Source organism: Dendronephthya gigantea, unplaced genomic scaffold (assembly GCF_004324835.1).
Source record: "Dendronephthya gigantea isolate DGI-Jeju-01 unplaced genomic scaffold, DenGig_1.0 000000F, whole genome shotgun sequence".
NCBI lineage: Eukaryota > Metazoa > Cnidaria > Anthozoa > Malacalcyonacea > Nephtheidae > Dendronephthya > Dendronephthya gigantea.
The window spans coordinates 6,434,307-6,461,538 of record NW_021163010.1 but is presented as its reverse complement, the minus strand read 5'-3'; the positions used below and the strand labels follow the sequence as shown (position 1 = coordinate 6,461,538).

Below are 27,232 nucleotides of genomic sequence, written 5' to 3'. Positions count from 1 at the left end.
TAAACGGCTATGATTATTTAATTTACTTTATCCTTTTCTTGAAGGATATAATGAAAAACCGCTATACAAGGATTCGACCCATCTACTTACCACATGGCAGACCATTGTCTTCGCCACTAGACTGCGAGATTTTGTGCTGAATGGCTGTGGTTATTTAATTTACTTCATTCATTTCTTGAAGGATATAATGAAAAACAGCTATACAAGGATTCGAACCATCTATTTACCACATGACAGACCATTGTCTTCGCCACTAGACTACGAAATCTTGTGCTGATTGGCTGTGGTTATTTAATTTACTTTATCCTTTTCTTGAAGGATATAATGAAAAACAGCTATACTAGGATTCGATCCATCTGCTTATCACTTGGGAGACCATTGTCGTCGCCATTAGACTACGAGATCTTTTGCTGAGCAGCAATGGTTACTTCATTTATTTTGTCCTTTTCTTGAAGGACATAATAAAAAACAGCTATACTAGGATTTGATCCATCTACTTATCACTTGGGAGACCATTGTCGTCGCTACTAGACTACGAGATCTTTTGCTGAGTAGCAATGGTTACTTCATTTATTCTGTCCTTTTCTTGAAGGACATAATAAAAAACAGCTATACTAGGATTTGATCCATCTACTTATCACTTGGGAGACCATTGTCGTCGCCACTAGACTACGAGATCTTTTGCTGAGCAGCAATGGTTACTTCATTTATTTTGTCCTTTTCTTGAAGGACATAATAAAAAAACAGCTATACTAGGATTTGATCCATCTACTTATCACTTGGGACAACATTGTCGTCGCCACTAGACTACGAGATCTTTTGCTTTAATACCTAATTAAATATAGTACACGTACATGCAATCTCGCATGTAGTATAGCAGCGAGTTTACGAGTCACGACGCGGGCAGCGCGACGTACCCTTTCATGTCTATATAGGGGGGGGGGGGTTATCTACGATTGTGGTAACAGGTATAGTTAGTGGAAAATGTTGAAAAACTCGTCACCGTTTAAGGATTTCGAACTGTCTCAAAACGCCGAAAAAACAATAATACTCATAAAGATTTTGAGAGCAAGTCATTTAAGTTAAGTCATTTAAGAGAAATAGATTGGAGTACAATTTTAGCTGTGAAATTAGTGGCAAATGTTGAAACATTCTAATGAAACAATCAAATTAATTAATTAATTACCATTTTCATTAAATTTTAATTTGCATGCGACCCGATAGACCAGCTAGTGAATATCTTGTCAATAATAAATTGTCAATGTCTGTTTAGCTGGATATTTGCTTTATTTGCGATTTCAGATGTAATCTACGAAAGTACGAGGTGCATGCTTGTTGACGATTTAAATACAATGCTAAAGACTATACGCGTTATATACATTGAAATATATTATTAATACTTGACCTTTTTTCTTTTAAAACTGTTTTGAAATACATTGTTAATTCTTGTACTTCTTTTTAGATTAAAAATGCAAAACAATCGCACCGTATCCATTATAGCCTCAGTCAGGCCGTATATAACTAACTTTGGTTATGTGCAAAACTTCAACACAAGCATAAGAAAACAAGGCCCCTGTGACCCTGTCAAATGTCAATCGTGCATGCAAATCGTTTTAGCAAATGGGTTATCTTGAACCAATAATTTTCACTGATGAGAGTCGATCATTTGAATGTAAATTCGTCTTTATTTCCGAATATGTTTGAGGCTATTTTTCAGCAAATCCCAAGAATGTGTAGATTCGTTTTAATTTTAAACGATTTGTTTTGTAGATTTGTTTTACTTTTAATACGAAGGTAAGAGAATCTATAAGCGTTTCCTTTTTGCACTCGGTTCTTCAATGGAACTATACAGAGCATCTAAATCAAGATCGTCCCAATCATCTTTATCTATATTATCAAACCAGTCTTCTGACACATCGTTAATCATGCTGGCTTCGCTATTCTCAATATGGTCACTGTTGGTTTTTGAAGTTTCTCCACAATCCGCTCTCTCACTCCATAATTTGGCCTGTTCTTTCTTATTTTTACCGTTGTCGCCGCTGCCACATGCAGTTTCTCCATCGATTTCAGTATTATCCTTATTCTCAAGACAATCTTTCACGAAAGATTCGTCGTCTTCAAATTCATCAATCATCGTTTCAAATAGATCTTTCAAATCACGTTGTTTTGGATCCTACAGTTCCAGTACATATAAAGAGATTCAGGCAGGAAAAAGTCATTTTACGCTTCGTTAATGCTCACGTAAACCGACTCAAAAACCTCATGTAAATACCCCCAAAAAGCTTCAGGTGTTTAATCGTATACGTTCTAACAGGTGATTAATATGTTCTAACAGTCGATTTTAATGCAAGCAACCTCTTGTTAGAGAATGTAGGAGTAGTAGCAGAAGTTCTGCTCTGAACAAGGCTTACGAAGTGAAAAAACCTTGCCATTTGCAAATATCCATGTTAATGTATACATTAATTCTTTTGCACCTCATCGGTCATGCTTTGTTCATTCGGAAAATATTTGTTGAAAACGGTTCTTAGTCTAGTGTAGACATGAAAATGATTTTACCTGAAAGGTCTTTGTATCCAAGTCAGCAAAATTTTCCTTATTCAAACCTGCCTCGCTGAGTACATCCAGTTTCTTTTGTATAAGAGGCCTTTAACAAAAGCTATAGTGTGAGCCTTATTAAAAACAGTTAGTAATGAACACTGGACACCCAACAATAGCGTGTACTGAGACTAGCCCACGAGGCACTCTTGGTAAAAATGTACGTATGCGATCTCATATACAATATACGTGTTCACTTGTATTACAATCTGATTGCGATGTAGAAATGATTAACACACTTACCAAAGATAATCATCGGCCGTTTTCTTTGCGATCAAATAATGAATTACGACAGAATTCTTTTGGCCAATCCTATAGGCCCGATCTTCTGCTTGAACAAGAACCTTGGCGAAGAATTGGAGGAACATTACATGCGCATGAAATACGGTCAGACCGGTTCTGTTTTAGTTTACAGACAGATTACTGGTATATATTTTAGAGTGTTTCAAGAACTCTCCATTCAAGTATATCGTTATTTACATCAGCCTAGCACGGGAAATGCAGTTTCACCGCTATATCCCTAACAAAATACTCTATTTCAATTTAAAATATGACTCCGGTCTGACCATTTTGGCCGCGCTAAAATCCCGGATGAAATTGGCAAATTTCTATAAGATATTTCCTTATATGCTTTTCAGCATATACAAGGGGCGCTTTCCTTTATTTTCATTATCAATTTGAAAACACAGCACGTCATGTACACAAATCAATTACGTTAAGAGTAGTATATAACCTACCCCGGGGTTCCAAAAAAGCTCCGCAAATACCACACATGTTGCTGCGGTCAACGTAAGACCTAAACACAGTAACGAAAAATTCGAATGGTTTTCAAAAAGCCATTTTTTATCGTCGCACTTTTCACGTGCCGTATCGAATGCAAATGAATTTAAACAAAGAAACAAAGACTTAAGCCTATCAAAATTAGGTTCATACGGGCCGTAAGCAGATATAAATTACGGGCCGTAAGCAGATATAAATAAACCTATACGCATTCGTTTAAGCTGCACAAAATAATAATTAGAGTAATTTCTAATGGCTGAAATATGTTTTAACGAATGCGCTATCTGGGTCATTGTTTTGCGACAGGAACACGCATGCATGAGCGGATGGGTTACCTGTATTTGCGGCTGTCACAGACAAAACAGCGGCTCGTGTTGCCGTATGTCTTTGAAACTTATCACAGAGTTGTTGTCGTCGGACAGAGGGAGTTCTACCATCGATTCGAATGTACTCAGTTTTCTAGACCAAAACGAAGTAGGTAGTATGGCAGCAATATAGACCACTTAAAATCCGTGACCAACTACACTAAGAAGCCTAACAAATGTTGTAGAGAAGTGGAATGTGCAGTATAAAGTAACTGAAAAGAAATCATGCAGTGTCGTGTGGCCAAGCATGCACAAATGATGTAAAATAGTAAGACTTTGTCCCAATCGATGATGGCTAGACTCAGATTTTCACATAACAATACTTGCTTGCAGCGTAAGGCATAAAAAACTTGATTACCGCTTTCATAAGAGACTCGCTAATTGCGTCAAGCATTTCCCGATGGTGAGCGAAAACGATGAGTTTGTGACCTCCCTCCAAAAGATCCATAATGTACTCCCTTAAAAGAGAACGGGTATATACTGTAGGACATATACCCCAATTTTTTTAGATATATTCTTGGAATTTGATTGGCAACGCTGGATCAAATCAGGAACGAAAACCTGATTTGACGTTTGTAAGATGTTAAAAATGTGGTGTCCGTGGGATGTACGGAAAGGGTACATAATTTATTGTATTATTACATGACTTGTACCAAAAGTGTACTTATTTTATCCCAGGAATTCTTCGACTAACCTAACAGCCCGTGCTTTCGCGGAAGACGTTTCGCCAAAGTACTCTAAAAGAGCTGAACGTCTCTCTTTAACCTATCAGAAATAAGGTAAAGTGCTCATGGTTTCAGGTTTATGTTTTCAAGAATCCAGAACTAGAAACTTTAATAGTTCAAACCTTGGCTTTGGCCAGTTGTTTTTCAGCTCCCGTTAACATTTTGTCTTTTATGAGAGAAGGGTCAAGATAGACCTACATCCCAAAGAAAAGGACAATATTAAATTCATAACTAATAATAGACCTTTTCGGTAATAACGTTTCAACATTTTAACATCAGAACGTTTTAAATTTAGATCCACCTTAAATAAAATGAATTTCAAGTTTTACTCTCACGAGTCACGTGCAAAGATGCAAAACATCCCTCTTCAACACATGCATGAAAATATTTCTTATTTTGACCAATAGATGTGGAAATAAGCCATAACACAAGAACGAGGCTGAGGAACTAAGACCGCGGGCCTCGTTTCCGCGTTATGGCTTATTTCCATGCTTATTTGTCAAAATGAAAAATATTTTATGCACGGATTATAGAAGATGTTTTGCATCTTGGCACATAGCTTGTGAGAGTATTAAACTAAAGTCTTGAAATATTTAGATTTAGCCCACGTACAACTTCTCTGGTTTTTGATGGCAGTTGGTCCAAAACAACTTTCTTCAGCCGTCTGTAAGGAAAATTGAAACATAAATTGTGGTCTACAAATGCTAGACGCTGCAATAGCTTAAGAATCCTTTATCCAGCTTGAAACCCCACACGTTTGAATGATTCGCAACTGACCTGATCATGATACATTCTTCCAATATCAATTGTAATTCCTCCATGTTGGACGACCCGGAATAATCCCAACCAAATTTGTTCTTTAATAAAAGGATTTTGAAACTCATAGTAATACAACATATTAGAAAAACCAAGAAATTCTCATAGCATCGCCTCAGAGAAATGCAAGAGGTTTTAGAGTTGTTTCCCAACTGAAAGTCTAGACTTTGATTAAATATTGAAAATGATCAAAACCGAGACTTTCTGCTCTTGGGAAAATAATTCATAGGAAAACATGCTATAAAAACACGTACTAATACCGAACCTTTATAGCAGCACAATAGCGAATTCCATAATCATGGTAAGACGGGAATAGTTTAGGGTTAACAGCAGATATTTGTGTATACAATTCAGAAGGTCGCGACAAGGCGGGAGTCCCGGAGAGTAAAATGACATGAGATGATGCCTGAAAGGAAACAAGATGATGGCATTTTAACAATCAAAATCAGGACTGCTCTGTATACACGATGAACATGTCTTTGGCATGGCCAAGACTGGATTTTACAATTATACGGCTTTACAAGATATACAGCTTTATAGCATTTTAAAGCATTTTTACGACTGGTAGAAAAAATCACTATATCTATAGTGGATATCTTTTATTCACTTTTTCATCTTCATAACTACAGGCTAACTGATTATGAATAAGGCCATGAACCAAGTCCTTAAATTTGGTTCATATTGGATCTAACCAGTGCTTGCGTGAGCACCGTTCCTTCACCGTTTGTTGAAGACCATATACATAACGCATGCTTGTATACATTTTTACCTTAAGTAGTGGCATCAGAGCTTTCGTTCTCTCAGCCTTGCGGTTTTTTATTGAATGACATTCATCCTGCAATTGCAAGTAGCAATCTTTATTTTTGCGAGTAGCAACTGCATGCTGATTCATCCATATAAAAGTAACAGAACAACACGGGACACAAGTCAAAGGCGCTGATCGCCTTGCCCTTTTTGCTTTCACAGTCTCTAACAATTCGGTCTCTTTCTATCCCTAATTTTTCTATGCGAAACAAACGTAATGAGGACACTGAATGGAAAACTGTGGGACTGGGTCTCATACGTCTGCTATGAAAAATTGTATAACTAATGGCAGCCATATTCTATGTCGTCTCATATAATGAGATCTCACTTGCTGTTGTTGAGTCGTTTTGATTGGGCCGATTTAGTAAGTGTTGCGTTGTTTTGATTGGACCATCATATAAGGCTCATTTCCCTCTGATGGTAAATGCGTGAACAAATTTTTATGAGCACGTGTAGGTAAAGTATATTAAATGCATGACAAAAGTAAAAATGGTATACATTCCGGTATTCATATACTTACAGCAATAATGACTTTATATCTTTGATTTTGGATTTCTTTAATCTGTTTAACCAGGATGTCATAACTAACAACGTTAACCAGGCCAGCATTTGGCGGATCTTTGCCCGTTAGAACAACGTTTATCAGATCAGGTCTTACTGAAGGAAGCCATCGTAAAAAAGCCTTGAAATACAGTGAAGTTAAGAATGAATTCATCCTTGGTGAATTGAAGGCGCAAAAAGCACAATGGTATATAGAAACGTCGACAGTTAATCCAATAAATACATCAATGATTTAGTGGCCAGAGCCCAGAGACCACGTCCAGACTAGATTGTCTAATTTGAAGTTGGCTGTCCCAGATTCATCGTTTATAAATCAATTTTATTTGGTAAAAACAAACAAAATATGTTTACCAATTTTTAATTCGTACAGTTTTTACAGAGTGAAAGAAAGCTTATCTATGATTTATACTGACATGCATAGGCCAAAGCGACTCACCCGTCTCCACGTCATTCTAAGAGACGATGGAACTACAACTAGTAAAGGCCATTTAGTTTTGTAGTAAGCTGCCACAGCTATTGCTTGAACCGTCTTTCCCAGTCCCATATCATCAGCAAGTAGCACGCGGCCATTTTGTTTGATGCTGAAGCTAAGGAAAGACGTTTTCGTGTATTTTGTACGGTTGAGTCGTAAATTACTCAGATACCAATAATAATATATAAATTATTAATATATGCATGATGCAGTTCACAATCCTGAAATCTGAATTCTCATATGCAACAGTTGTACTCTTCAACTCAGAATGCCCAAGATGATGGAGACGATTTTGTGGGGCAACAATTTTGATCGATGATTAATTCAGGTATAACTAATGAGAAACTGGGGGATACACGGCTAGCCCTGTGTGCCGCGGATATACGTTAGTTTCATAGTACTTTAGTAGCATATAAACTCCGGCCGGCCTGGACTGTTCTTACAGCTGGTATTTTTGTTTTCAAGGGATCATAACTTCCATTCAAGATAAACTATTGAAAGATTACACTTACATGACACCTTCTCTCTGAAAAGGCATTAGCGAACCCACAAGTTTTGGGTCAATGCGATCCCAAGCGATTTCAGTTTTTGAATCATCCACAGAACTTTCTTTCTTTTGAGGTAAAAATAATCGAGCGACCTCTTTCGGTAGTCCTGACAATGTTACCTCGTTCGCCAATGGCTTGCACAAGGACACTAAAACGTAAAATCATTTTCGCATGAAAATATGAATTCGGACTGCAATATATATATATATATACAGGGTGTCCCAAAAAAAAAGCAACCACTTAAATACTTAAATATGCAGAACATTAATACAGCTCTTAAGCGCAATAGATAAGCACCTCTGCATGGGAATTGAAAATAGCTCTTAATCCTTCATTTACAATGCTAAAAGTCATTTTAGCTGAACTATGGTGCAAACCCGAACAATATTAATATTCTTGCATATTTAAGTGGTTGCCTTTTTTTTGGGACACCCTGTATATATATATATATATATATATATATATATATATATATATATATATATATATATATATATATATATATATATATATTTATTTATTTTCAAGAGACGCCGGAACAGGGGTGGCAGCAGGGGCAACTGCCCCCTCTTGCCTTTTACCAGCTCAGGGGCAAAGAGGGCAAAATGCCCTTTCATTTTAAGATTAATTACATTCTATATACAAACGAGCATCAAGAATAACACAATCCTCTAGACACAGAAATTATCTTGGGAAGAGAAATCACGACGATACGAAGTTCAACTGACGATGTTTTGCAAACATTCTTTATTATGCGCCACTACAGGAGTGCCCTTTCACCAAAATCTGCCCCCTTTGCCCTCGCATCGTTCCGGCGTCCCTGTAATAATATTTTCACACATTTTAAAACCGGCTTCATTTTTCTGCTGAAAGTACACACTGACGCAGTTTTAATTCCCACTGGAAGAATTGTCATTGGGTAGAAAGCCATAATTATGGAGCAATACGTTTATAACCTCCAGGCCGATTCCGCCACTCCGAATCCAAAATATACACTTAAAATAATTTGAAACGAGTTAACGTTACTACAAGGTATATAGTGGATTGACCACCTGCACAAAAATAAAATCTACATGCATGGTTTAAGATGGTTAGGGTAATTTATAATTGAACCATCATAATGTTTACAGAAAACGCTTTGTAAATCAGCTATTTGACCATGCAATTGCCATACTGGTACCTAGGAGAATGCCTTGCAAAGCATTTACATTACACAGCATTTGTTACCTACTTAGTTTGTCATAATCTTCCAGAAGGTAGTTCCATGTTCGCGTCTGCGCATCTACAGAAATTATAACAATAATTAATTAGCTAGAGTTAGAACTATGCATGGTTATATTTGATTGTAAATGACCTAGACTGACCATGCCTAGACCCTAAAGGTTCAATGTTACACGAAACAACTTTCAACATCATAACAACACAACAAAGTTTTGAAAAAGGTATATAGCTAGTTTGTAACACACTTAAATTGTTTTGGAAACAACTTGAACGTTTATGAACTGTTTTTATTCTACACAACATTGTTGTTTAGATTTTTGCATATTGTTGCATTGCAAATTGATGTTGAAAGTTGTTTCGTGTAACATTATTTTAATGATGAAACTGATCTCTGCACACTTTTGACCAAGTTACACGCATGATCAAGTGGGTTCCACCAAGTGATAAAAATTGATTAAAATTTTTGGTAATTCTTTCTACAGATTAAAGAAAATTCACTTTTTTGTGAAATCAATAGTATACTACCAGTAAAGAACCTTGTTTATTAGATGCAAAAATTTCAACCCTTTCTTTATAACTTTTTAACCATATCTGCCTCTGGCAATTAACTCCCAAGCATTGTCAAGTAAGGGTAAGATTTTTCAGTTGCAATCATTCTGATGCATGTCTCCAATGTTCAATCATTTCATAATGTGTTTGTGCATGTAAGCTTTTATTATTACCTACCATAGCATTTACTTGGTAGTGATTTTAAAACTCCAACTAGCTTGCCATGATAACCAACTACAACCTTGAACCTTGTTTTGTTCAACAAAACACAAGTGCCTTGCACAACTTTTGCCTTCATTAAAGCATCATTCACACTCTTAGTTTTATTACTCCCATGAAAATTATTGAATGTACTTTGCCTTTTGACAGCAGTGCTGACAAGACCTTGGTTTGTAGCCTTGTGTGGAGAAGTAGTACTATTCTTTCCATGGTGGTATTTGAATCTTGAAAGATCAAGGCTTGTTGTGGCCACTCTCTGTACTGTTTGTCCATTGTTAAAAGTCTTATTGCGATCACTTGTGGAATGTTGTAAAATTTCCCCTGTCTTATTTTTAGATGAATGAGGTGCTGCATTCCTTTTTTGCCCCAATTTTGCCAAGGCTCTTGCTCGATTCGCCTCAATACGTTTTCGTTGTTCATCAGTCAATGAAGACATTGATTCCTTCACTCATAAGGTCTTTTATGAAGAATAAATGTCCTAAGAGAGGATTGATTAAGTTCAAACCTGCTACCAAACAAAAACATTAAGCTAAATCCCTCCAGGTACAGGCTATCAGATCAAAAGCACAATTCCAGAAGTGTGGTATGCTGATCTTATGAATATGATGGATAGTTTAAAATCACACCTTAACAGGTGGGGGGGGGGGGAGGCAACAGCTCACACAACTCATGGATCATTTCAGCTCTCCCAAAATAAAAGCTCAGCAAAATGGCAGTTGTCATTATTCAATATTCATCATATATGCTGTGATCTCTCATTTCAAACAAAATAAAACTACATTTTATCCATAAATCTGAAACTTTAACTATATAAACAAGCTATTGCAATACTTGATGTTAGACTATGTTAACCATATTATTTAAAACTCGATGTTGATTGCAAGAAAAGAATAGTCAAAAACAGGGTTTTTTTACCTTCAGGCACAGAGGCACTAGCTCCAGCGCTGCAGTTAGATTTCCCTTATCTCTAGAAGAAAAAATTTGGTGTGATCCAGTTAAATATGTAATTATATTGCCAAACACGAACAAATTCATCGAGTAATAAATCTTAAATCAGTATTGCAATGTTTTTTCCAATGTTTTGGTTTTGCAACGTTTTGTATAATATTTTTCTCACCTGAACCAAATGGATCGTATCCATTGATTGGATACCTCTAGAGGTTATTGACCAATTATCGTTTCGTATACACTGTTCCAATTTCAGGTTTCGCTTGATGTTATCTAAGTTAACACAACGATTATGGCGAATAAATGTCTTCTAAAAATCTAAAAAAAAAGTATTGCACTCATTTAAATTCTGTTTGGCTTTAAATTTCTTGTCTAAAACGCATTTACGACTTTTTTACTAAGACCAAGTTCGGGCAATCTTTATCCGACTAAATATCTGAAATATAACATAAAATATAACATTCGCGTAGGCATAAAATTACAGCCAATGAGGAATCATGTACCATTCAATGGAATATTATCAGAAGAAAGAAACCATGCAGGAACATTGAAAAATAGTAGTGTGTAGTGATTTTTTGTTCTCTTTGAACAAAAATGCCATCGTATACCTGCATTTCGTGTCGTGTAGCATTCGCTGATGGTGAAATACAACGGGCACATTACAAAAGCGACTGGCATCGCTATAATCTTAAACGCAAAGTTGCTGAAATGCCCCCAGTTACTGCCGAAGCCTTTCGCGAGAAAGTCCTGGCACAAAAAGCTGAAAGTAACGCACAACAAGAGGAAAAGAATTCTAAGCATTGTGAGGTATGCAACAAGTTTTTTTCCTCGGAAAATGCATTCTCCAACCATTTGCATTCGAAGAAACATAAAGAACAACAAACAAAACATGAAAATGATGCGAGCAGTCCAGCCGATGATGAGGTCGAAGTTCGGAACAAGAAAAATGCTGATTCAATAAATTCTGAAGAAGAAAATGAAGATTCCGATGGCGAGTACGAGGAAACCGATGATGATGAAAGCCTGGAGACGACACAGTGCCTATTTTGTCCACATTTCAGCACCACATTTGAAGATAATATGCGCCACATGATCAAATCACACAGCTTCTTCATACCTGACCTTCAGTATGTCACCAATGTGGAAGCTCTGGTAGGTTATCTTGGTGAGAAAGTTGGCCTTGGCAAAGTCTGCTTGTATTGCAACAGCAAGGGGAAAGAATTCCACTCCATCGAGGCAGTACAAAAGCATATGATGGACAAGGGACATTGCAAGATATTTTATGAAGGTGATGATATATTGGAATTCTCTGATTTTTACGATTTTACCAGCAGCTATCCAGATGCTGATCCTGACAATGATTTTGAGTCTTCAGAATCTGAAGTGAGCTTACAGGATGGTGCATTGTCTGTGTCAGAAAACACAGGAGAATTATGTCTTCCCTCTGGTACTAAAGTAGGACATAGATCATTGAGGAGGTACTATAAGCAGCAATTAAGGCCAGAACAGGTCAAGCAAAATCAGATTGTGGTCCGAGGATTGATGTCTGATTACAAGTTGCTTGGCTGGAGTGGAAATATTGGTGAAGCAAATCGACTAAAAATTCAACATTTAAATATGAAGAACAAAGTTCAAAGGCGAAAAGAATTGAAACTGAAGTTGAAAGGAAATAAACTTCAAACACATTTTAGAGAGCAAGTTAGATACTGAGTGGATTTGATGTTCATGATAAGACATTAACATCATATAACTAAATAATGGTTCCTAAGACGTATTGAATTCTAGACTATGATAAAATAAATATATCCATTATATGTGTATGCAAGTGTGTTTTAAAGCAAGAATATTTTTTAAAATACCTTTGAATCAGCCAATATGCTTACAATTTGTATCTTCGCTCGAAGGGTGACAATTGCATTTTATTGGGCACCATCATCATTCGAAACAATGCTTGCTGGGCTTTAGAACTTTGTATAGTGTGGCCAAATTATTTGTACTATTTGGGTTCCTTGCCTACCTTTCTGAGCCTAAGCTGCCAAACTGCAACACTCAACGAACTAGGAACTTTACTGTGTAAGACCAGGATAATTAACTAACCCTCAATTGGATTTTACAAGACTTGTAAGTTTTCAATCTTTGGTTTCAAAATAACATTAAGAGGTTGTATTATATGTTTTCGATGAAATCAAATGGGGAGAATATTCTTTGCTTCTCCACTTAAGATATAATGATTAATATACCCATGCAAAATGAAGTTTCAAATGAAGTTGAATGCATGCTATTTAAAATAAAATATAACTACAATTTTCATAATTAAGATTTAAGATTTATTTTAAGAGAAAGTTTTTTCTCTATGTAAATAACTTAAGATCAGCAGCAAATAATTTGTAACAACTTTCTCACAACATCTTATAGTCTTATTTACATTCCCTATTTATAGTTTTTCAATATATTATTTCTCATGTTTCATAGATAAATACTCCAGGCTATGTTCAATACTGTACACTATATAGCCTTGTTTTACACAAATGGCAATCTATGTATATTTTTACTAGCTCTTTCTTCTTGTTCCAATCTACTCTTAAACTGCTGTACTCGCTCTGGAAAAACAATCAATATCAATTAACCTTGATAACCTTGCAGGTGAAGAAGCATTTAGAAAAATATTGAAGACCAGGTGGAACTTCATGCAGCTCATTCAGGGCTCATCCAACTTACGATTTAACAGAAGACATTGTCTCTTTCTAGTACACTACGTTGAGTACGTTCCGAAGTAATTTGAGGCGTAAACATTCACAAAAAGACGCAGGGGCCGCGAAGCTTTTTAATGGTGGGGGGCTGGTTGGCTAGGGGGTCCAGGGGGTTGATCACGTAGTTTGCACGTTTATATCACTGATATTTTATATCACTTCTAGTTTTCACGATATTTCGTAAGATTATCTTTACCGCATATAATTCTATATTCTGAGAACTAGTTTAAATTAGTAATATCCTTCTTAGCGAAAAAAGTGGGGGGGCACCCTACCCCAGGTTCCGCAGCCCCCGAGGCGTTTGACTACAGTGAGGAATCGTGTGGAGTTCTCTGCATCAATGAGACAGCATTTCAGTGTGCGAGCCATTTGAGATCATATATATCATCGAGAACAAAAAAACGGGGAAAACATATGGTTCATAGGGGACGGTTTTTAGTTTACTTATCAAATTTGTATGGGTTTTACACTGCCCCCTCATTTCTCTCTAGCACTCATTTCTTAATATTTTGTCGTGATTACAACTCAATAGACATTACTACATTACCAACAGGATTGATAGCGATTTTTATCAAGACAAAAAGAAAAGTGAAATGTAGTAAAATGCAAAAATATAGCCTTGCAAAATTAGCAAATTTTGTATACTTTCAATTATCGCACGAAAATGGAAACAACGGTAGAAAATTCCGGTAGAAAATGGAAACAACTTACGCCCGAAAGGCAAGAAAACTAGCTTGCATATGTACTGAATATAAATATTAAGAGCATTGGGTATGATTGTGTACCTCTAAGATTTGTAAAGTTATCAATCTTCTGTTTCAAGATAATATCAAGACGTTGTACATATTCTAGATAAAAAAAACAACATATAGGATCATACACGATACATTCAGACACATTTAGGGAAGACTCAGAACAGCACTAAACTGACTATAGTAAAGCATAACTGCAGCCTTGTTTTCCCGCACAACATCACAGCATCATTGTCCCCAGCCCGAAACGTTGTATTCGTCGGTGTATTAGCTCTCTAGCCAATAATTTTACCCCCATTACTCTAAGTTAGAGACATATTTACGGCTGTACGTGGTCTACCGCATGTTTCTCTACTACGACTAGATCTTATGCTATGTTACGTACGTTCTAGATCAGAATCAACGTCATCGACTTTATCCAACAGATTTTCTTCTTGCTCCAACAGTGCTTTAGTTTCCTTTGAGAAAATTAAAACCAGTCAGTCGTTAGCATGTTTTAGCTCTTCATCTATGACTTTGTAAAGCCCGGTTTTTAATCTCCAATTTAAGATGAATCAAGTGTAACAGCGAAGTTGCAGCCACCAGTTTTAAAATCTAACGATTGTAAGCTTCGATTATAAACTAACTTTTCATGGTACTCTTTTAAAAAACCTGTACACGCGGTTATTCAATTAGTCGATAAGATTGAGTCAGCTATGAAACCTGTCTGAGAAGTACTCTAGTATAATTTAAGCAAAGCTTAATTGTCATTTTTACCTCTACACTTTTCTTATGACATTCAACCAACTGTTCTTCTGCATCTTGGAGCTGCGTAACCGCATTATGAAACGTATACAACTCATTTTGTTCGGCCTCTCCAGAGCCCTGGAAAGTTAATATAGAAATTTGAAATTAGTACATTAGCGAGATATTAGACAAAATATAACGATTTACTTTAATAAAAAACATGCAAGATTCCTAACTTCGTGCAAGTCATATCAATCAAATTGTGTCAGGAAAAGCATTTTGGGGCTACGACCGGTCTGCTCAGAGCATAAATTTAAAAAGGAGGCCATTTTAGACATTTTTTTTAAATACGGAGAAAGGAATTTAGGCCCACCGGCACAGTAATGAAAAACATCCTGGAATGAAATTTGGGATGCCTTTTTGCCTGACATTCTTACAAATTGTAAACAGACTGTGAAATAATTGCATAAGTATGAAAACTTGCTGTTGATGTCGCGTTTCATGCGGTCAATGTAACACACAGAAATACTAGATATTATTTATTAACAGTACAGAAGACATGTTTATCGATTATTTCTATATATGATGTAACCCTAAAGTCTAAAGTTAAATACTTACACTATGTGTACACAACAATGCAAGATCAGCATTATTCACAGCAGGATCGCCACTCGAGAGTGTAGGAGATACGACTTCCGGGATATCGTCAAAAGCTATATAATCCTCACCACCCTTCTTGTTGTTGTCTGGACCTAGTTCTTTCACTCTAAAAAGGATGGCGTTCAAAAACAGATGAAATGAGACAAGCTTCAAAGTTTTTATCATACAGGGGAGGTGCATTTACCTACGGTCCTATTGCTTAGGGGTTAATGTGCCTTGAATACAAATTAATAACTACAATAAGTACACTGTAGAGTACATTTATACAGCGGTACATACCTATCAGCATAACGTAATGTGTTCAGAGAATGCTCACAGCAATTCATTCCAGGTGAAACAGTCGCAATCTGAACATAAAAAGATATACTCTTCTATACTCATCAACGGAATTCCTTTCAAAGAATGCTTAAAGAAATTCATCGCAGGAGAAACAGTCGCGATACTGAATATAAAAATGTATACACTTATACATTTATATTTCTACACTTATAAATTTTCTTTCGGGTCTTAATTCTGCACAAAACGCCTCCCTAAAGATATTTTGATCGTCGAGTTGTCCGCAGTTTAAGTATGGGTTGTTTTCGCCTCGTGGTCAAAGGACTAACTATTTCAATAGCGTAAGGAAATGCAAGCAAATGACGTTCTCGTATTCACGGCTGAGGTCACCTATGACACGTACCATACAGGTTTTTGAGTTTTCCCCAATAAACGAATCCTTGAGAACCTGGAAACGAGAGGTGGAGAGCTTGAGTTTTATGTGGAAAGATCTCATGCAGCTACAATCCTGGAAGGGAGGATTGGAATACGCGCTAACATTACGGATAGGATTGAAGTCTTACCTGTGTGAGTTTGCTTGCTCGAAACGGAAGATGGGCACCGTTCCTTCCAAGCGCACGTATACACTCCTTTGAAGAAAACAATACAAAAACAACATGTATAGTTAAATTCTTCTTGGCAATCAACAATCATACATACGGGAAATTACATGTGCCCAAAGTACACACGAGATAAGGGATAAATCATTGCCCTACATAGCTGCTGGGTTCGAATTGGCAAGACATAATCGAAATATTAATGTCAATAACGAGGAAGCAGCATCTTCGAGCAGTAACTTCTCGTTAAATGTGGCATAATACTTGCATGAAATACCTATACAAAAAATTTCCTCGACGTTTCGACCTAAAGTGCTTCGTCAGGAGAGTCGGAATACAAAGTAAACTAACCACATTTTGGGTCTATTCAGACAGTTCAATGTACCATGTTTGATGTAAATGTATAAAGGTGAAATATTGTTTGCATGATTTGTTGCTGCATGATGTTTACCTTTAAAGCAAGTAAACTTTTATTTATTTCGGCCCCTTCTAATCTTGTTTGTCGATCAGAGTTCGACGTATCAGCTCCTCTTTCATTTCCTAAAAAATTAAATTGACCCTCTATGTTATACACGGGCATTTCTGGGGGGAGGCTCGGAAATCTGTCATAGATCATGACGACTCTCGTGTGAAAATTCCACGTATAGAGGATTATTGAGACCTATATTGGATGTTTAGGTATTGGAAAAATCAATTCTAAACAGAGCTATTAACGCAAAAGTGATTGGCACAAGAGTGGAGTTGCAGGAGTATAATCGTTACACAGTTATCCCTCATGGTTTAATAAGGCATGACAATTAATGCCATTACATGAAGATGAATGTAATACTAACCAGCGAGGTCAATCAAAGAAAATTTGCCATAGAGTTGACCACCAGCACCGCCCTTCATATGACCCCTACACAATACAAAATATAATTTAGAAACATTGGGTTAGAAACTGCTCCTGGCACAAACTAGGCTCCCGAAACGGGCAAATTTTGTTAAAGCCAGGGCGCTATAAAACACTCTGATTTTTTACAGCGCCCTGGTTAAAACATTCTATTACCTGCGACGTAATATGATTTGAAAAACAGCATGTGATCTAGACGAATTCTGATTCGCAGATGTTTGACCTGACGTCCTATACAAAGAATAAATCGATTGTTCAAATTCTCGTAACGGAGGTAGGCAAAGACATAATTGTGAAGTCGTGAAGACGATCAGTAACACCAAGCCAAATATTACATACAAAACATGTATGTATACAAAAACAAACAAATAGACGATAAAGATAAGACATGATTCTCATATAAACATGACAGAGTCCATGGTTATGCAGTTATAGGCCCACATAGTTTTGAATAGTTTTGATATGCATTCACTTTGTACAATTATAAATCAATTCCATGTACTTCCAGATATTGTACAATGATACTGTACATAGAAAAGTTCATGGACATTCATACTCAAGCAATCGTGCAAACTCGAATATTTATCAAGAAAAATAACTGAGATGTAAAAACACATTGAAGATAATTCAGGATGTAAAAACAGATTGAAGATAATTCAGAATGTAGAAAAACACATAAACTGTACCTTAAACGATTACCGATTTCAATCAGTTTCAAGACATCTTCAACTGCGTTAACGACACTTTCTTGTAGCTCACAAACCTTTGAGATTTTAAGACGAAAAAAATGAGAAGATATTCAGGGGCCAGTTGTACGAAATCTAGATCGCAGCTTTTAAAATTGCTAGTCGTTCGGAATAACCAAAAATAAACTTTGGTATCCTAGTTCATTAGTTGTTGACTCTGCATAACTGCAGTTTTGTTGTCTTTCATGCATTTTTACAACAGTTGAATCTCGATTCGATTTCGCATGTTTTTAAGACACCGTACATAATTTAGATTAGTGGTTACGTTTTCTTACTTGAACTTGCTGATTACCATCCTCCAAGACTCTCAATTTGCGTTTCTTATTCAGTAGATCAAACACCTACAGCAGACAATTTGGTTCCACAAACAGTAAATCCTCGATGTTCACAAAAGCTTTTAGTACTGTACAATATATCCTTGACATAGTTTCGATGTACATGTAACTAAGCTATCAGGTTTGTATCAAATTTTCTCACCTTAGCACCATATATTTCAAAATAACTACAAGATATTATAAGATCCTTGTTCTTGTGTTTAGGATTCTTTAAATACTTAAATACATCGTGAGCTAAAAGGGAGGATGAAAAAGAGATGCATTAGGCAAACCTGAGTACGTGGTTGCTGCTACTTATATAAAAAATTATTTTGGATTAGGGTAAATCAGTTATGACTTTTGGCACTTCACTCGATGCAGGTAAATTGTAGAGGTTTAAAGGGTTTTAATTTCGAGTGGAATTATACACACTTCAACTTCAACTTGAATTTGAAGTGTGTATAATTCCACTCGAAATTAAGACCCTTTAAACCTCCTGATTTTGGATTAGCTTGTTCATATATCATGCTAGTGTACTACTTTGACACAAGATTATGCCCAAGGCACATGATTTCAACGAATCCAAGAGGTTTATCGGGTAATACAAACCTGCTAATGCATAAATGCCCTTGCTACAATCTTGATTCTTGCCGACAATATTTCCACCCATAGTCTGCACAAAGGAGATTGTAAAATAAACTCATTTAGAATGTTTTTATAAATAACATGCAGAAAAATTCGTAGAAGGGCCAAGGCTATAGGCCCACGCACACTGGACGCGATTTGCCAACGTGTCGCGAATTATCAGGGTTTTTTAAAAGCAAATAAATTCAATATTTGAAGGAAATTTTGAGAACTATGCACCCTGGACATGTCAAAATGTGATATCCTTCAGTAATTGTCAAGAATATCACAACAGGATGAAACATTGTTGCTTCGAAAACCCGTGTGTATTGCCCTTATGGATGCATATAGGAGGTGAATGCTACAGTAAGTGCATGTGTATGGGAGAACAAACATTAACTATAGCGGAATATTTAGGCTGAAAGACTATATGCATGGGCACAGTATAGAGGAGGTGAAAATTGTCACATGTCACTGACATGAGTATACTTACAAAAGTCTTCCCACTGCCTGTTTGCCCATAAGCAAAGCATGTCGCCATTCCCTGGTTAAATATCGTCTCAATGAGCGGTCTTGCAGTGTACCTGAGGATGAAATAGAACATTCGAAATTTACCGCAGATGAAAAATGAAAAATTATTATTCTCTTGGTAGCAAATGCCGACAGAACAAACAATTTGAGTGTCCACATCGGGCATGAAAGAAATTTACCAGAGGCAAGTGTCGTGTATTCCGGGAAATATATTTGTGCGATGTTACCCTGCGTGCAGCCAATAACCGAGCAAGCCTGTTTTTTTGTTTCTGAACATCAATAAGTTGTCAAATATTTTCAGAGAAGAATTTTTCCCCGCCCAAATCTGCACTAAGTGAGTCGAACATTTATGCACGAGATTTATATAGTGTTCGTAGCGTTAGTAAGTTCAACAAACCTGTACACTAATTCATTAGTCGCCGTCTCATCAAACGAGTAGTCAAATCTGCAAGATACGTGCATGTGTTTTACTTAATCAGAAAAGTTATATTACATATGCAGAGGCCGCATGAAAAAAGAGAATTACTAAAATCATTATAATTTATTATGCAATAAATGCTTTTAACGGATTTTTAACAGCACGGGTGAAGGAATAATATTGTCAAGACGCAAATTCCAAAGGACATTTTGGAATCACGTATTTACCTAAATTTGTGATTGTCGAGATATTTTGTTAAGTCTACTTTGGTCTTTGGCTCGTGGACCTATAAACAATATATACACAGGAGTTTACAGGCTGCATATCGCGTGCGTAATGCCACCGACTTCATGTAGGCGTACGAGCCGAAAAACTTGGGGGACGAGGGACGTGTCCGCCTGTGTTCGGATGCAACTTTTATGTCCAGTCCCCTTTTCCAGTATTATAGTTCAAGAAAACTTCTATTCTACATTGTCCCAGACCACTTATATGGTGGTAGTGGACTTGGTTGACTACAGTACATTAATAAACATATTCATATTTTTTAAACATATTCATATTTTTTATAACTAGTATATCTATGGTTTGTTTCATTCAACTGAAGTGAACGTAAAAGCAATACATACCACTGTATTTTCTTTGTCGGGAATGGTGATTACATCAACTTCCTTTCTGTTTAATTCTAAATAATGCAAAGAGAATGAATAAGACAAACGAAGAAAAAAGCAAATTCTTGTTAACATTGCCGTTCTCAGCATTAACATCACTACTTTATGATTGAAACAAAATCTCATGCAAACTCTCATTTCCTACATGCAACCTCTCTCTTGAATTGTTTATTTAGGCATCTTTATTCCACTCTATTTAACTAGAGCGTAACAAGAAGTTACAGCATGGAACATCCATAGAAGTCAATTGCTCGAAAGAACATCTATTTTACATGCAAGAAAGACACAAAGATTTTTTTTCAGTAATTTCAGAAATGACATTGGTCTATAGTGAAAAGTATAGAACGCCTCACCTTTTTTGCTAAGGGGTCTTTTACGCACACATACACATATCTGATGATCTCTGACCTAAGAAATATGATATAGAACGGATCCTGGTATTGGTTTTTTTAACAAAACATTCACAAGCTTTACAAGATAATATCATTGTGTTTCAATTTTGGCTATAGGAATTTATGGGGTTTCTGTTTAGCAGTCTAGTTATACTTACAGGATCATTCATCGTTATCCGTTGCATGTCCAAGCCATTTTGGTACTCCCTACACACAGAGACATAAATTAATACTACAGTAAGTTGGTAAAAATTTCCTTGTTTCTATATATACAGCTTAGGATAAGTCTGTTTTTCCTGCATTCTGATTGTTTACGATTCATGAATTACTCTGTAACTATTGCTTTTTGCCTTTCCATCAAAGATATGGCCATTTGCATTAGAGAAGGCTAACCTAATCATTTTTATTAACTCCCAATACGGATTGCCAGGATCGATTTCTTGTTGAATCTTTTCACGAAGTATCCTCTGCTCTTGTTGCTGTGCCCTATAACCATAAACACATAAACTATAGGCTACATACAATTCCCACAGTTGCCATGAAGAGATCAGTGGTTTTTCTCTCCTCAAAATGGTTCTTTCCACCGTTTTTGGTGTTCGCCATCAAATGAAATATCTCTCCTTTAGGTATGGGTGGGTAAGTTTTCTGCAGAATGAAAGTGGGAGTATACGTAAGGTACGCCACCCAAATTTGCCTGAGCCGAAAAGATTTAAAGAGCTATACTTATCCTCTACGAGCATATATGTACACTGGCTAGCACAGGTAACTCAAATTGAGCGAGAAAAGCGAATGAGAGGAAATTAAAACGAAACATGCACACCTGTGTGGGTAAACCGTGCATACATATCACCTTTTGTTTTTATCTATATCCTGGCTAAATATACGATGATTCTCAAACGGCAGGTGAACGGCATGATTTTCAAAATTACTCTTAGATGTTGTACCTTCTTTCCTCTCGGTTCTTCTTTAATCTTTCAACTTCTTTGACACAATTTGATTTCCTCCGAGCTTTAAACAACCAAGTCATATATTAATGGCCACAGAAATGGATAATACATGTAATAAGAAACGGTAATGGTAACAGAGTAGTAGCCACCATCACCAAGCTCTTCCCTGCCCACCGTCCTAAACATCAGGGATGAGCTTGGGACTAGTAAGTGTTACGGGAATAAACACCTCTTGGTCGAATTGGGTACAACAGAAGGCTCCAAATTTTCCAAACAATTGTTCAAATTGAGGGCTGTTCTCCGCTTGATTTTCTTTGCAAATGCGAGAATTCGAAGGAAGTGGACTTTCTTGACAGATCACAATTGAAAAGAAAATCATGAAAATTTCAATCGAAAGGTTGGCTACCTTGTCACGAACGTTTGTGTAGTCTGCCGGCTTGCCTTACCCTTGCTAAGATCTAACTACAAAAAATAATTGTGCCAACAAAAATAGACCATACAGTAAATGAAACAGAGGCTATTCTACTTACACACGGAGGAGGATGTGTTTGGAGCTGCTGGTGCAGACTGGCTTTCAGGTCTTTGTATGTGGTTGTTCTCAGGTGCCGGTGAATTCTCATCTTTACCTTTGTTATTCGACTTATCCGGTGCAGCTTTAGTAACTAAAAGATCGAAGAATTACACTTTCATGTAGCAGAGATAATGAGATATGTTGAAGAGAATAAAACTTTACGCTTGCAAGTGGTTTTTATAGCTCACCTTTTTTTGAAGGTTTGGGCGATTCTGTGTCGTCAGCAGGCTAAAAAATATTGAAGAACCGTTTTTTATAACACAATTCAATTAAAGCCGTTTTTAGGGGCATGCATGCAGTTAATGTACAAAATGATTAAACTATTAAAGTAACTTAAGCCCCGTTTACACCACACTCGATTTATTGGCACGGCACGGCTAAAATGGGTACCCGTGCCCATTTCATCCGTGCTCGGCCTTTGTTTTGGTAGCCTGAACACTAATAAAATTGGGTACGGGTACCAATTTTAGCCCTGCCGTGCCGATAAACCGAGTGTAGTGTAAATGGGTTTTAAACTACACATGGATAACACAAATTTTGTGTATTCACCGTGACATTCATCGCCCCAGTAATTAATGATTTTTATAGTTATTTGTTACTAATAACTGATACCGTTGCTGGAGATGATATACGCTTGCCCACTGATGTCTTCGCTTTCCCCTGAACCAACCATGGGTTAAGAGAGAAAATTTCACGAATTTCAATCTGAAAACGAAAGAAGAATTGCTGTCATTGACATACATATGTAATTAGGGGGGAGTTCAGAATCGTGCTCCTGTAGCTACATTAACTAGCGATAGCACACTAGGTCTAGTGCGTTGTTGAACAAAATAAACAACAAATTCCGAATAAACAATTTGAGAGTCAAAATATGAATCAAGCAAGACACAGGTTGAAACTGTCAATTTTCGACTTTATTTCAATGTCATCTTCAGACATAATGATATTTTCTGTGGTCATAGTTTTTGTTGAACAAACCTCCTTTCCTTTTGTTTCACCATTTTCAAACCATTCAACTGTTGCACTTTTTGAATCCAAGTTAATTCCACTCAACATTGATGAATGAACCCGACCTAGGACATGGTACAGTACGTATTAGCTCGTCTTCACACGAGACTCTATGCCGTTAGCTTGTGTTCTGGCGTACATCTCTGTTATACATACGAGAGATATCGCGCGTTAAGACTCTAAAGCCTTGTTTAAAAAAAGGACCGAACATTGTTGATCCAACATCGTCCAGAATAAAAACCCCCCAAAAACGTGTTCATTAAGACATTTTAACATAGCTTGTTGCCTGACGTTGTGCCAATATTATCGCGTCCGTTTTAATTAAACGAGCTTTGAAGTTTGATCTAGGCAAGCTAAGAATGCATAGTTAAGTTCTAACGTTTGCAATGCTCGCAAATTGACAAAGAAGCAAATTATACGTTTCTAATTAAAAAGACGAAATGAAATGTGGCCTGTCAAAATGACTGGTTAAAATGTTCTCAAACATCCTGGCACGGTTCTGATAATGCCAGTGCAGTGTGTCATCCAACTCACACGTATCCTATTTATTTTACTATCTGTAGTCTGTATTCTGGCACCAATAAGTCAACCATATGACTTCCAAATGTTTACATACTAGGATATTATTGTTACACCTAATTAATTTGAAGAGTTTCTTTTTCAATCCACTCCACTCTCTATTCTGGCATAAAACGTAATTTTGAAATTGACTAAGATTTGAATTGTTTAGGCTGTGAGACAGTAGGATATCAAAATTATGTGCTGTTATTTGTCAAATGAAATACTTAAGATCTTATGTACTATCCACTGGGACTGCTTCCAACAATTCCTGGCAGTCCTAAACATTTTTTGGTCTAATACAATCTTTTTTGTATCTATCCATGTCACATTGCTGGACATTTTATTCACATTAAAAACAATTTGTGGGAATCTGTTATAAGACACACCTATAGTTGGTAAAAAATGCTCATTATTATATAATATATTATATATATTACATTATTATCTAGTGGATGATATCTAATACAAAATTGAAAGAGCCTAAAAAAAATATACATAGTTTATTTGCCTGGAGTAAACGTCCAGGGGCTGGTTGTTGTATAAAAGACCAGTTAACTTTTAACTGTAGTTAAGGACAGAATTGGCTAATCAGAGTTGTGTATTTCTTAGTAAACTAGGATTTAACTATGACAAGTGTAGTTAAAGAGTTTAATACAACCGGCCCCAGTAAAGATGACAACTATGTATGTATGTATGTATATATTATAATATATAATAATATATATATATTATATATATATATAATATATATTATAATATATATATATATATATTGCATATAAACAAAGGATGTCATTATAACATTATCTTGATGTCAAATTCAATGTGGAAAAGAAGCAGTTTGGGTGAATTGGCTAGCATCAGTATGAGGATATGTGTTGGATACATTAGTCTTAAGATGTACATGTCTCTTAGCTAATTATTAAATTTAGAAGGCTACACGTTGTGATTTTTCCAAAAACCTCTGAATTCTGAGTGTGCAAGGGATGATGGGTATTTTCTTAAATAAATTAAATGTATTGAAATGTGATGTTTTTTCCTGCTGTAGGTTTTTGCAAAATTAAATTTCCATGTGTCTGCCTGCTGGTCTCTTTTGTTAACCTATTGAACCAAGAATGTCCTCATAATTTTACCCAATTCAACTAACATGCAATTTGCCTTGTTAATGGCTAAATCTTGTTAGTAAAAATGTGAAGGCGCTGTGGGGCAGGGTTTACAGAAGCTTGCAGAAAAAAACAGATGTGACCATTTATGTTCGTTGTCATGGTACCATCACAATATTTATTGTCAAAGCAGTTGTCATTTCAAACTGCAAGGCACAGATGTAAATTTGCGTTGGTAACATATTTGTGAATGTTCATCTAAAAAGCTAGAATTTAACTAAATTGTGACTGAGGTGGACCAGTGGGTCTGTCACAATCAAAAATGTTATACTAGCAGTCTACACAGTACCTTACTCATTCTAATTTCACGGAATAGAAACCTATCCGAAAGTCATCTTTATTGTCTTCTGGGTAAGCGTGATTATAGGAAATTTGTCACACAGCAAGTGACTTTCTTAGCAAGTGACTTTCGAGTGCCATAAGTCACTTGCTGGTGTAAAAGTCACTTGCTGCTAATGTCATACAATTTGACTCATCAGCAGAGTGAAATACAGAACTGTGCACATCTTGGATCATTGCCAGTAGTTAATGGTCTAAAAATGAAAGAGGCCTCTTTTGGTAGTCACTTAAAGTGCTTCAGACAACCACAAAATTCAAATATAAAAGCCCATATCCGTTATAATTAGCTAAAGTACAATACAACAACACGCGCTTCAGCCCTTATACAACAGTTTACACAATTCATCATTTTGAAACTCTGAAAACTTGGGAAAATTCGAAGGCAACAATACAAAGGCATGACACATCCCTAACTATTGAGATAAACTGATACGAATCAGTAAATTTGCCTAAAAGCGGAGGCAGCCCGGCTCGTGTATGACACACGTACACAAACCTCTAGGCACACACAATGAAACTGAATTAAAAATTTTCGAAAGACAACACATTTAAAACTGAAATACTATCATTAGATTGAATATTACAGAAGCCACGTTTACTATTGAGACATATCTAATGAGAATGCTAAACAAACATGGCTAAGTTACAGCAGCGGTTTCAAAACCATCAGGATGACAATTTATAATTTTTTTGTATATAGAGATGCATGCATGACGGCTGAAATCAAATTCAAACACATCTCACCGTCGCTTCGCCGTATATCTATGGTCGTGCCAATGACCAGCTTGCTAAATTTGTCCATTCTCGTCGCGAAAATTTTCCCCAGCGCCAAAGTATCCTAACGTAGTTATTAGATAACAGATGACTATAAAATTTTTCGTATAAATATTTACAAGGCGCTAGGCTTGCCTGTTTCGTTGCCTTGATTACAACGTCCCCCGGGTTTCGAGCCCGCAAATACGCGAACCATCTGACACGAACCGGTTGCAGTACTTCGTGATATCTATGTTTTCATTCCCTCGTTCCGTCGTTCGTCATTTTACCAAGTTACCAGCGGCGAAAGGTGGATGCATGAAAATGATTCAACGTCAGTGAAATCAACGTTATCTTAAATACTGTAATAATCGACCTCGTCATTTAATTCGACCATTAGGCTTCAGACAGGCGTGGCCATAGAGAGTTTGTTGTGATAAAATCATTCTTATAATGCGCTTTAAGTCACTTGTTCAAGCCATTGTGATTTTTGGCATTGATTTACCCTCACCTATTCCCGGCATTACCACCCTATGCACATGAACCACGCTTGCTCTTGTCAGCTACCTCAGTAGCTCAGTCGCAAGAGCATTGCTGACCGGCATCGCAATTCGCAAAAGCGTAGGTTCGATTCCTGCCAGAGGACCTATGGTTGACTCATTTTTATTCAACTGTTCCTGGCTTGAATTTGAAGTGTGTATAATTCCACTCGAAATTGAGACCCTTTAAACCCTAGTTTTTAACCATGTTTTAACTTTCTAGTACTAATGCACCATGCACCTGCACTTCACAATTCACGAAAATGATAAGTGACAATTGCCCTATAAAAATTTAACGGAATGTTGGGCGTCATTGGAATTTGTTAACTAACGTAACGCTTTACGGGCTAACCGTTTCCTGCCAGAGAACATGCGTAGTCATTGCATTTTTTAACTGTATAAC

General features: G+C 36.5%; 3 protein-coding genes across 3 annotated transcripts; 1 reads left to right on the top strand and 2 right to left on the bottom strand.

Moving 5' to 3' along the window:
* Positions 1-1,193: 1,193 nt before the first annotated feature.
* On the bottom strand, positions 1,194-10,734 carry LOC114518600 (SWI/SNF-related matrix-associated actin-dependent regulator of chromatin subfamily A-like protein 1). The gene is made up of 18 exons (XM_028538617.1): positions 10,571-10,734; positions 9,614-10,133; positions 8,898-8,948; positions 7,631-7,814; positions 7,083-7,233; positions 6,606-6,767; positions 6,051-6,116; positions 5,547-5,687; positions 5,243-5,322; positions 5,078-5,129; positions 4,588-4,659; positions 4,435-4,505; positions 4,099-4,198; positions 3,711-3,834; positions 3,333-3,391; positions 2,839-2,939; positions 2,557-2,644; positions 1,194-2,173 (listed from the first exon to the last, which is right to left on the bottom strand). The coding sequence occupies exons 2-18, from the start codon at positions 10,089-10,091 to the stop codon at positions 1,805-1,807; spliced, it is 2,349 nt and encodes a 782-aa protein (XP_028394418.1). The 5' UTR covers positions 10,092-10,133; positions 10,571-10,734; the 3' UTR covers positions 1,194-1,804.
* A 386-nt stretch (positions 10,735-11,120) lies between these two features.
* LOC114540617 (zinc finger protein 622-like) lies at positions 11,121-12,971 on the top strand. Its single transcript, XM_028560773.1, has one exon. It carries the CDS (start codon positions 11,198-11,200, stop codon positions 12,311-12,313), a length of 1,116 nt encoding a protein of 371 aa, XP_028416574.1. The 5' UTR covers positions 11,121-11,197; the 3' UTR covers positions 12,314-12,971.
* LOC114540509 (kinesin-like protein KIF2A) lies at positions 12,924-26,492 on the bottom strand. Its single transcript, XM_028560666.1, has 28 exons — positions 26,282-26,492; positions 23,445-23,539; positions 23,079-23,171; positions 22,655-22,694; positions 22,426-22,557; positions 21,893-21,956; positions 21,342-21,434; positions 21,107-21,155; positions 20,910-20,964; positions 20,515-20,570; positions 20,116-20,174; positions 19,868-19,915; positions 19,433-19,523; positions 18,925-18,988; positions 18,479-18,570; positions 18,277-18,342; positions 17,942-18,018; positions 17,412-17,486; positions 17,197-17,261; positions 16,815-16,903; positions 16,331-16,396; positions 16,171-16,215; positions 15,771-15,838; positions 15,450-15,597; positions 14,862-14,969; positions 14,491-14,563; positions 14,139-14,201; positions 12,924-13,203 (listed from the first exon to the last, which is right to left on the bottom strand). The coding sequence occupies exons 1-28, from the start codon at positions 26,337-26,339 to the stop codon at positions 13,124-13,126; spliced, it is 2,112 nt and encodes a 703-aa protein (XP_028416467.1). The 5' UTR covers positions 26,340-26,492; the 3' UTR covers positions 12,924-13,123.
* Between the last annotated feature and the right edge of the window lie 740 nt (positions 26,493-27,232).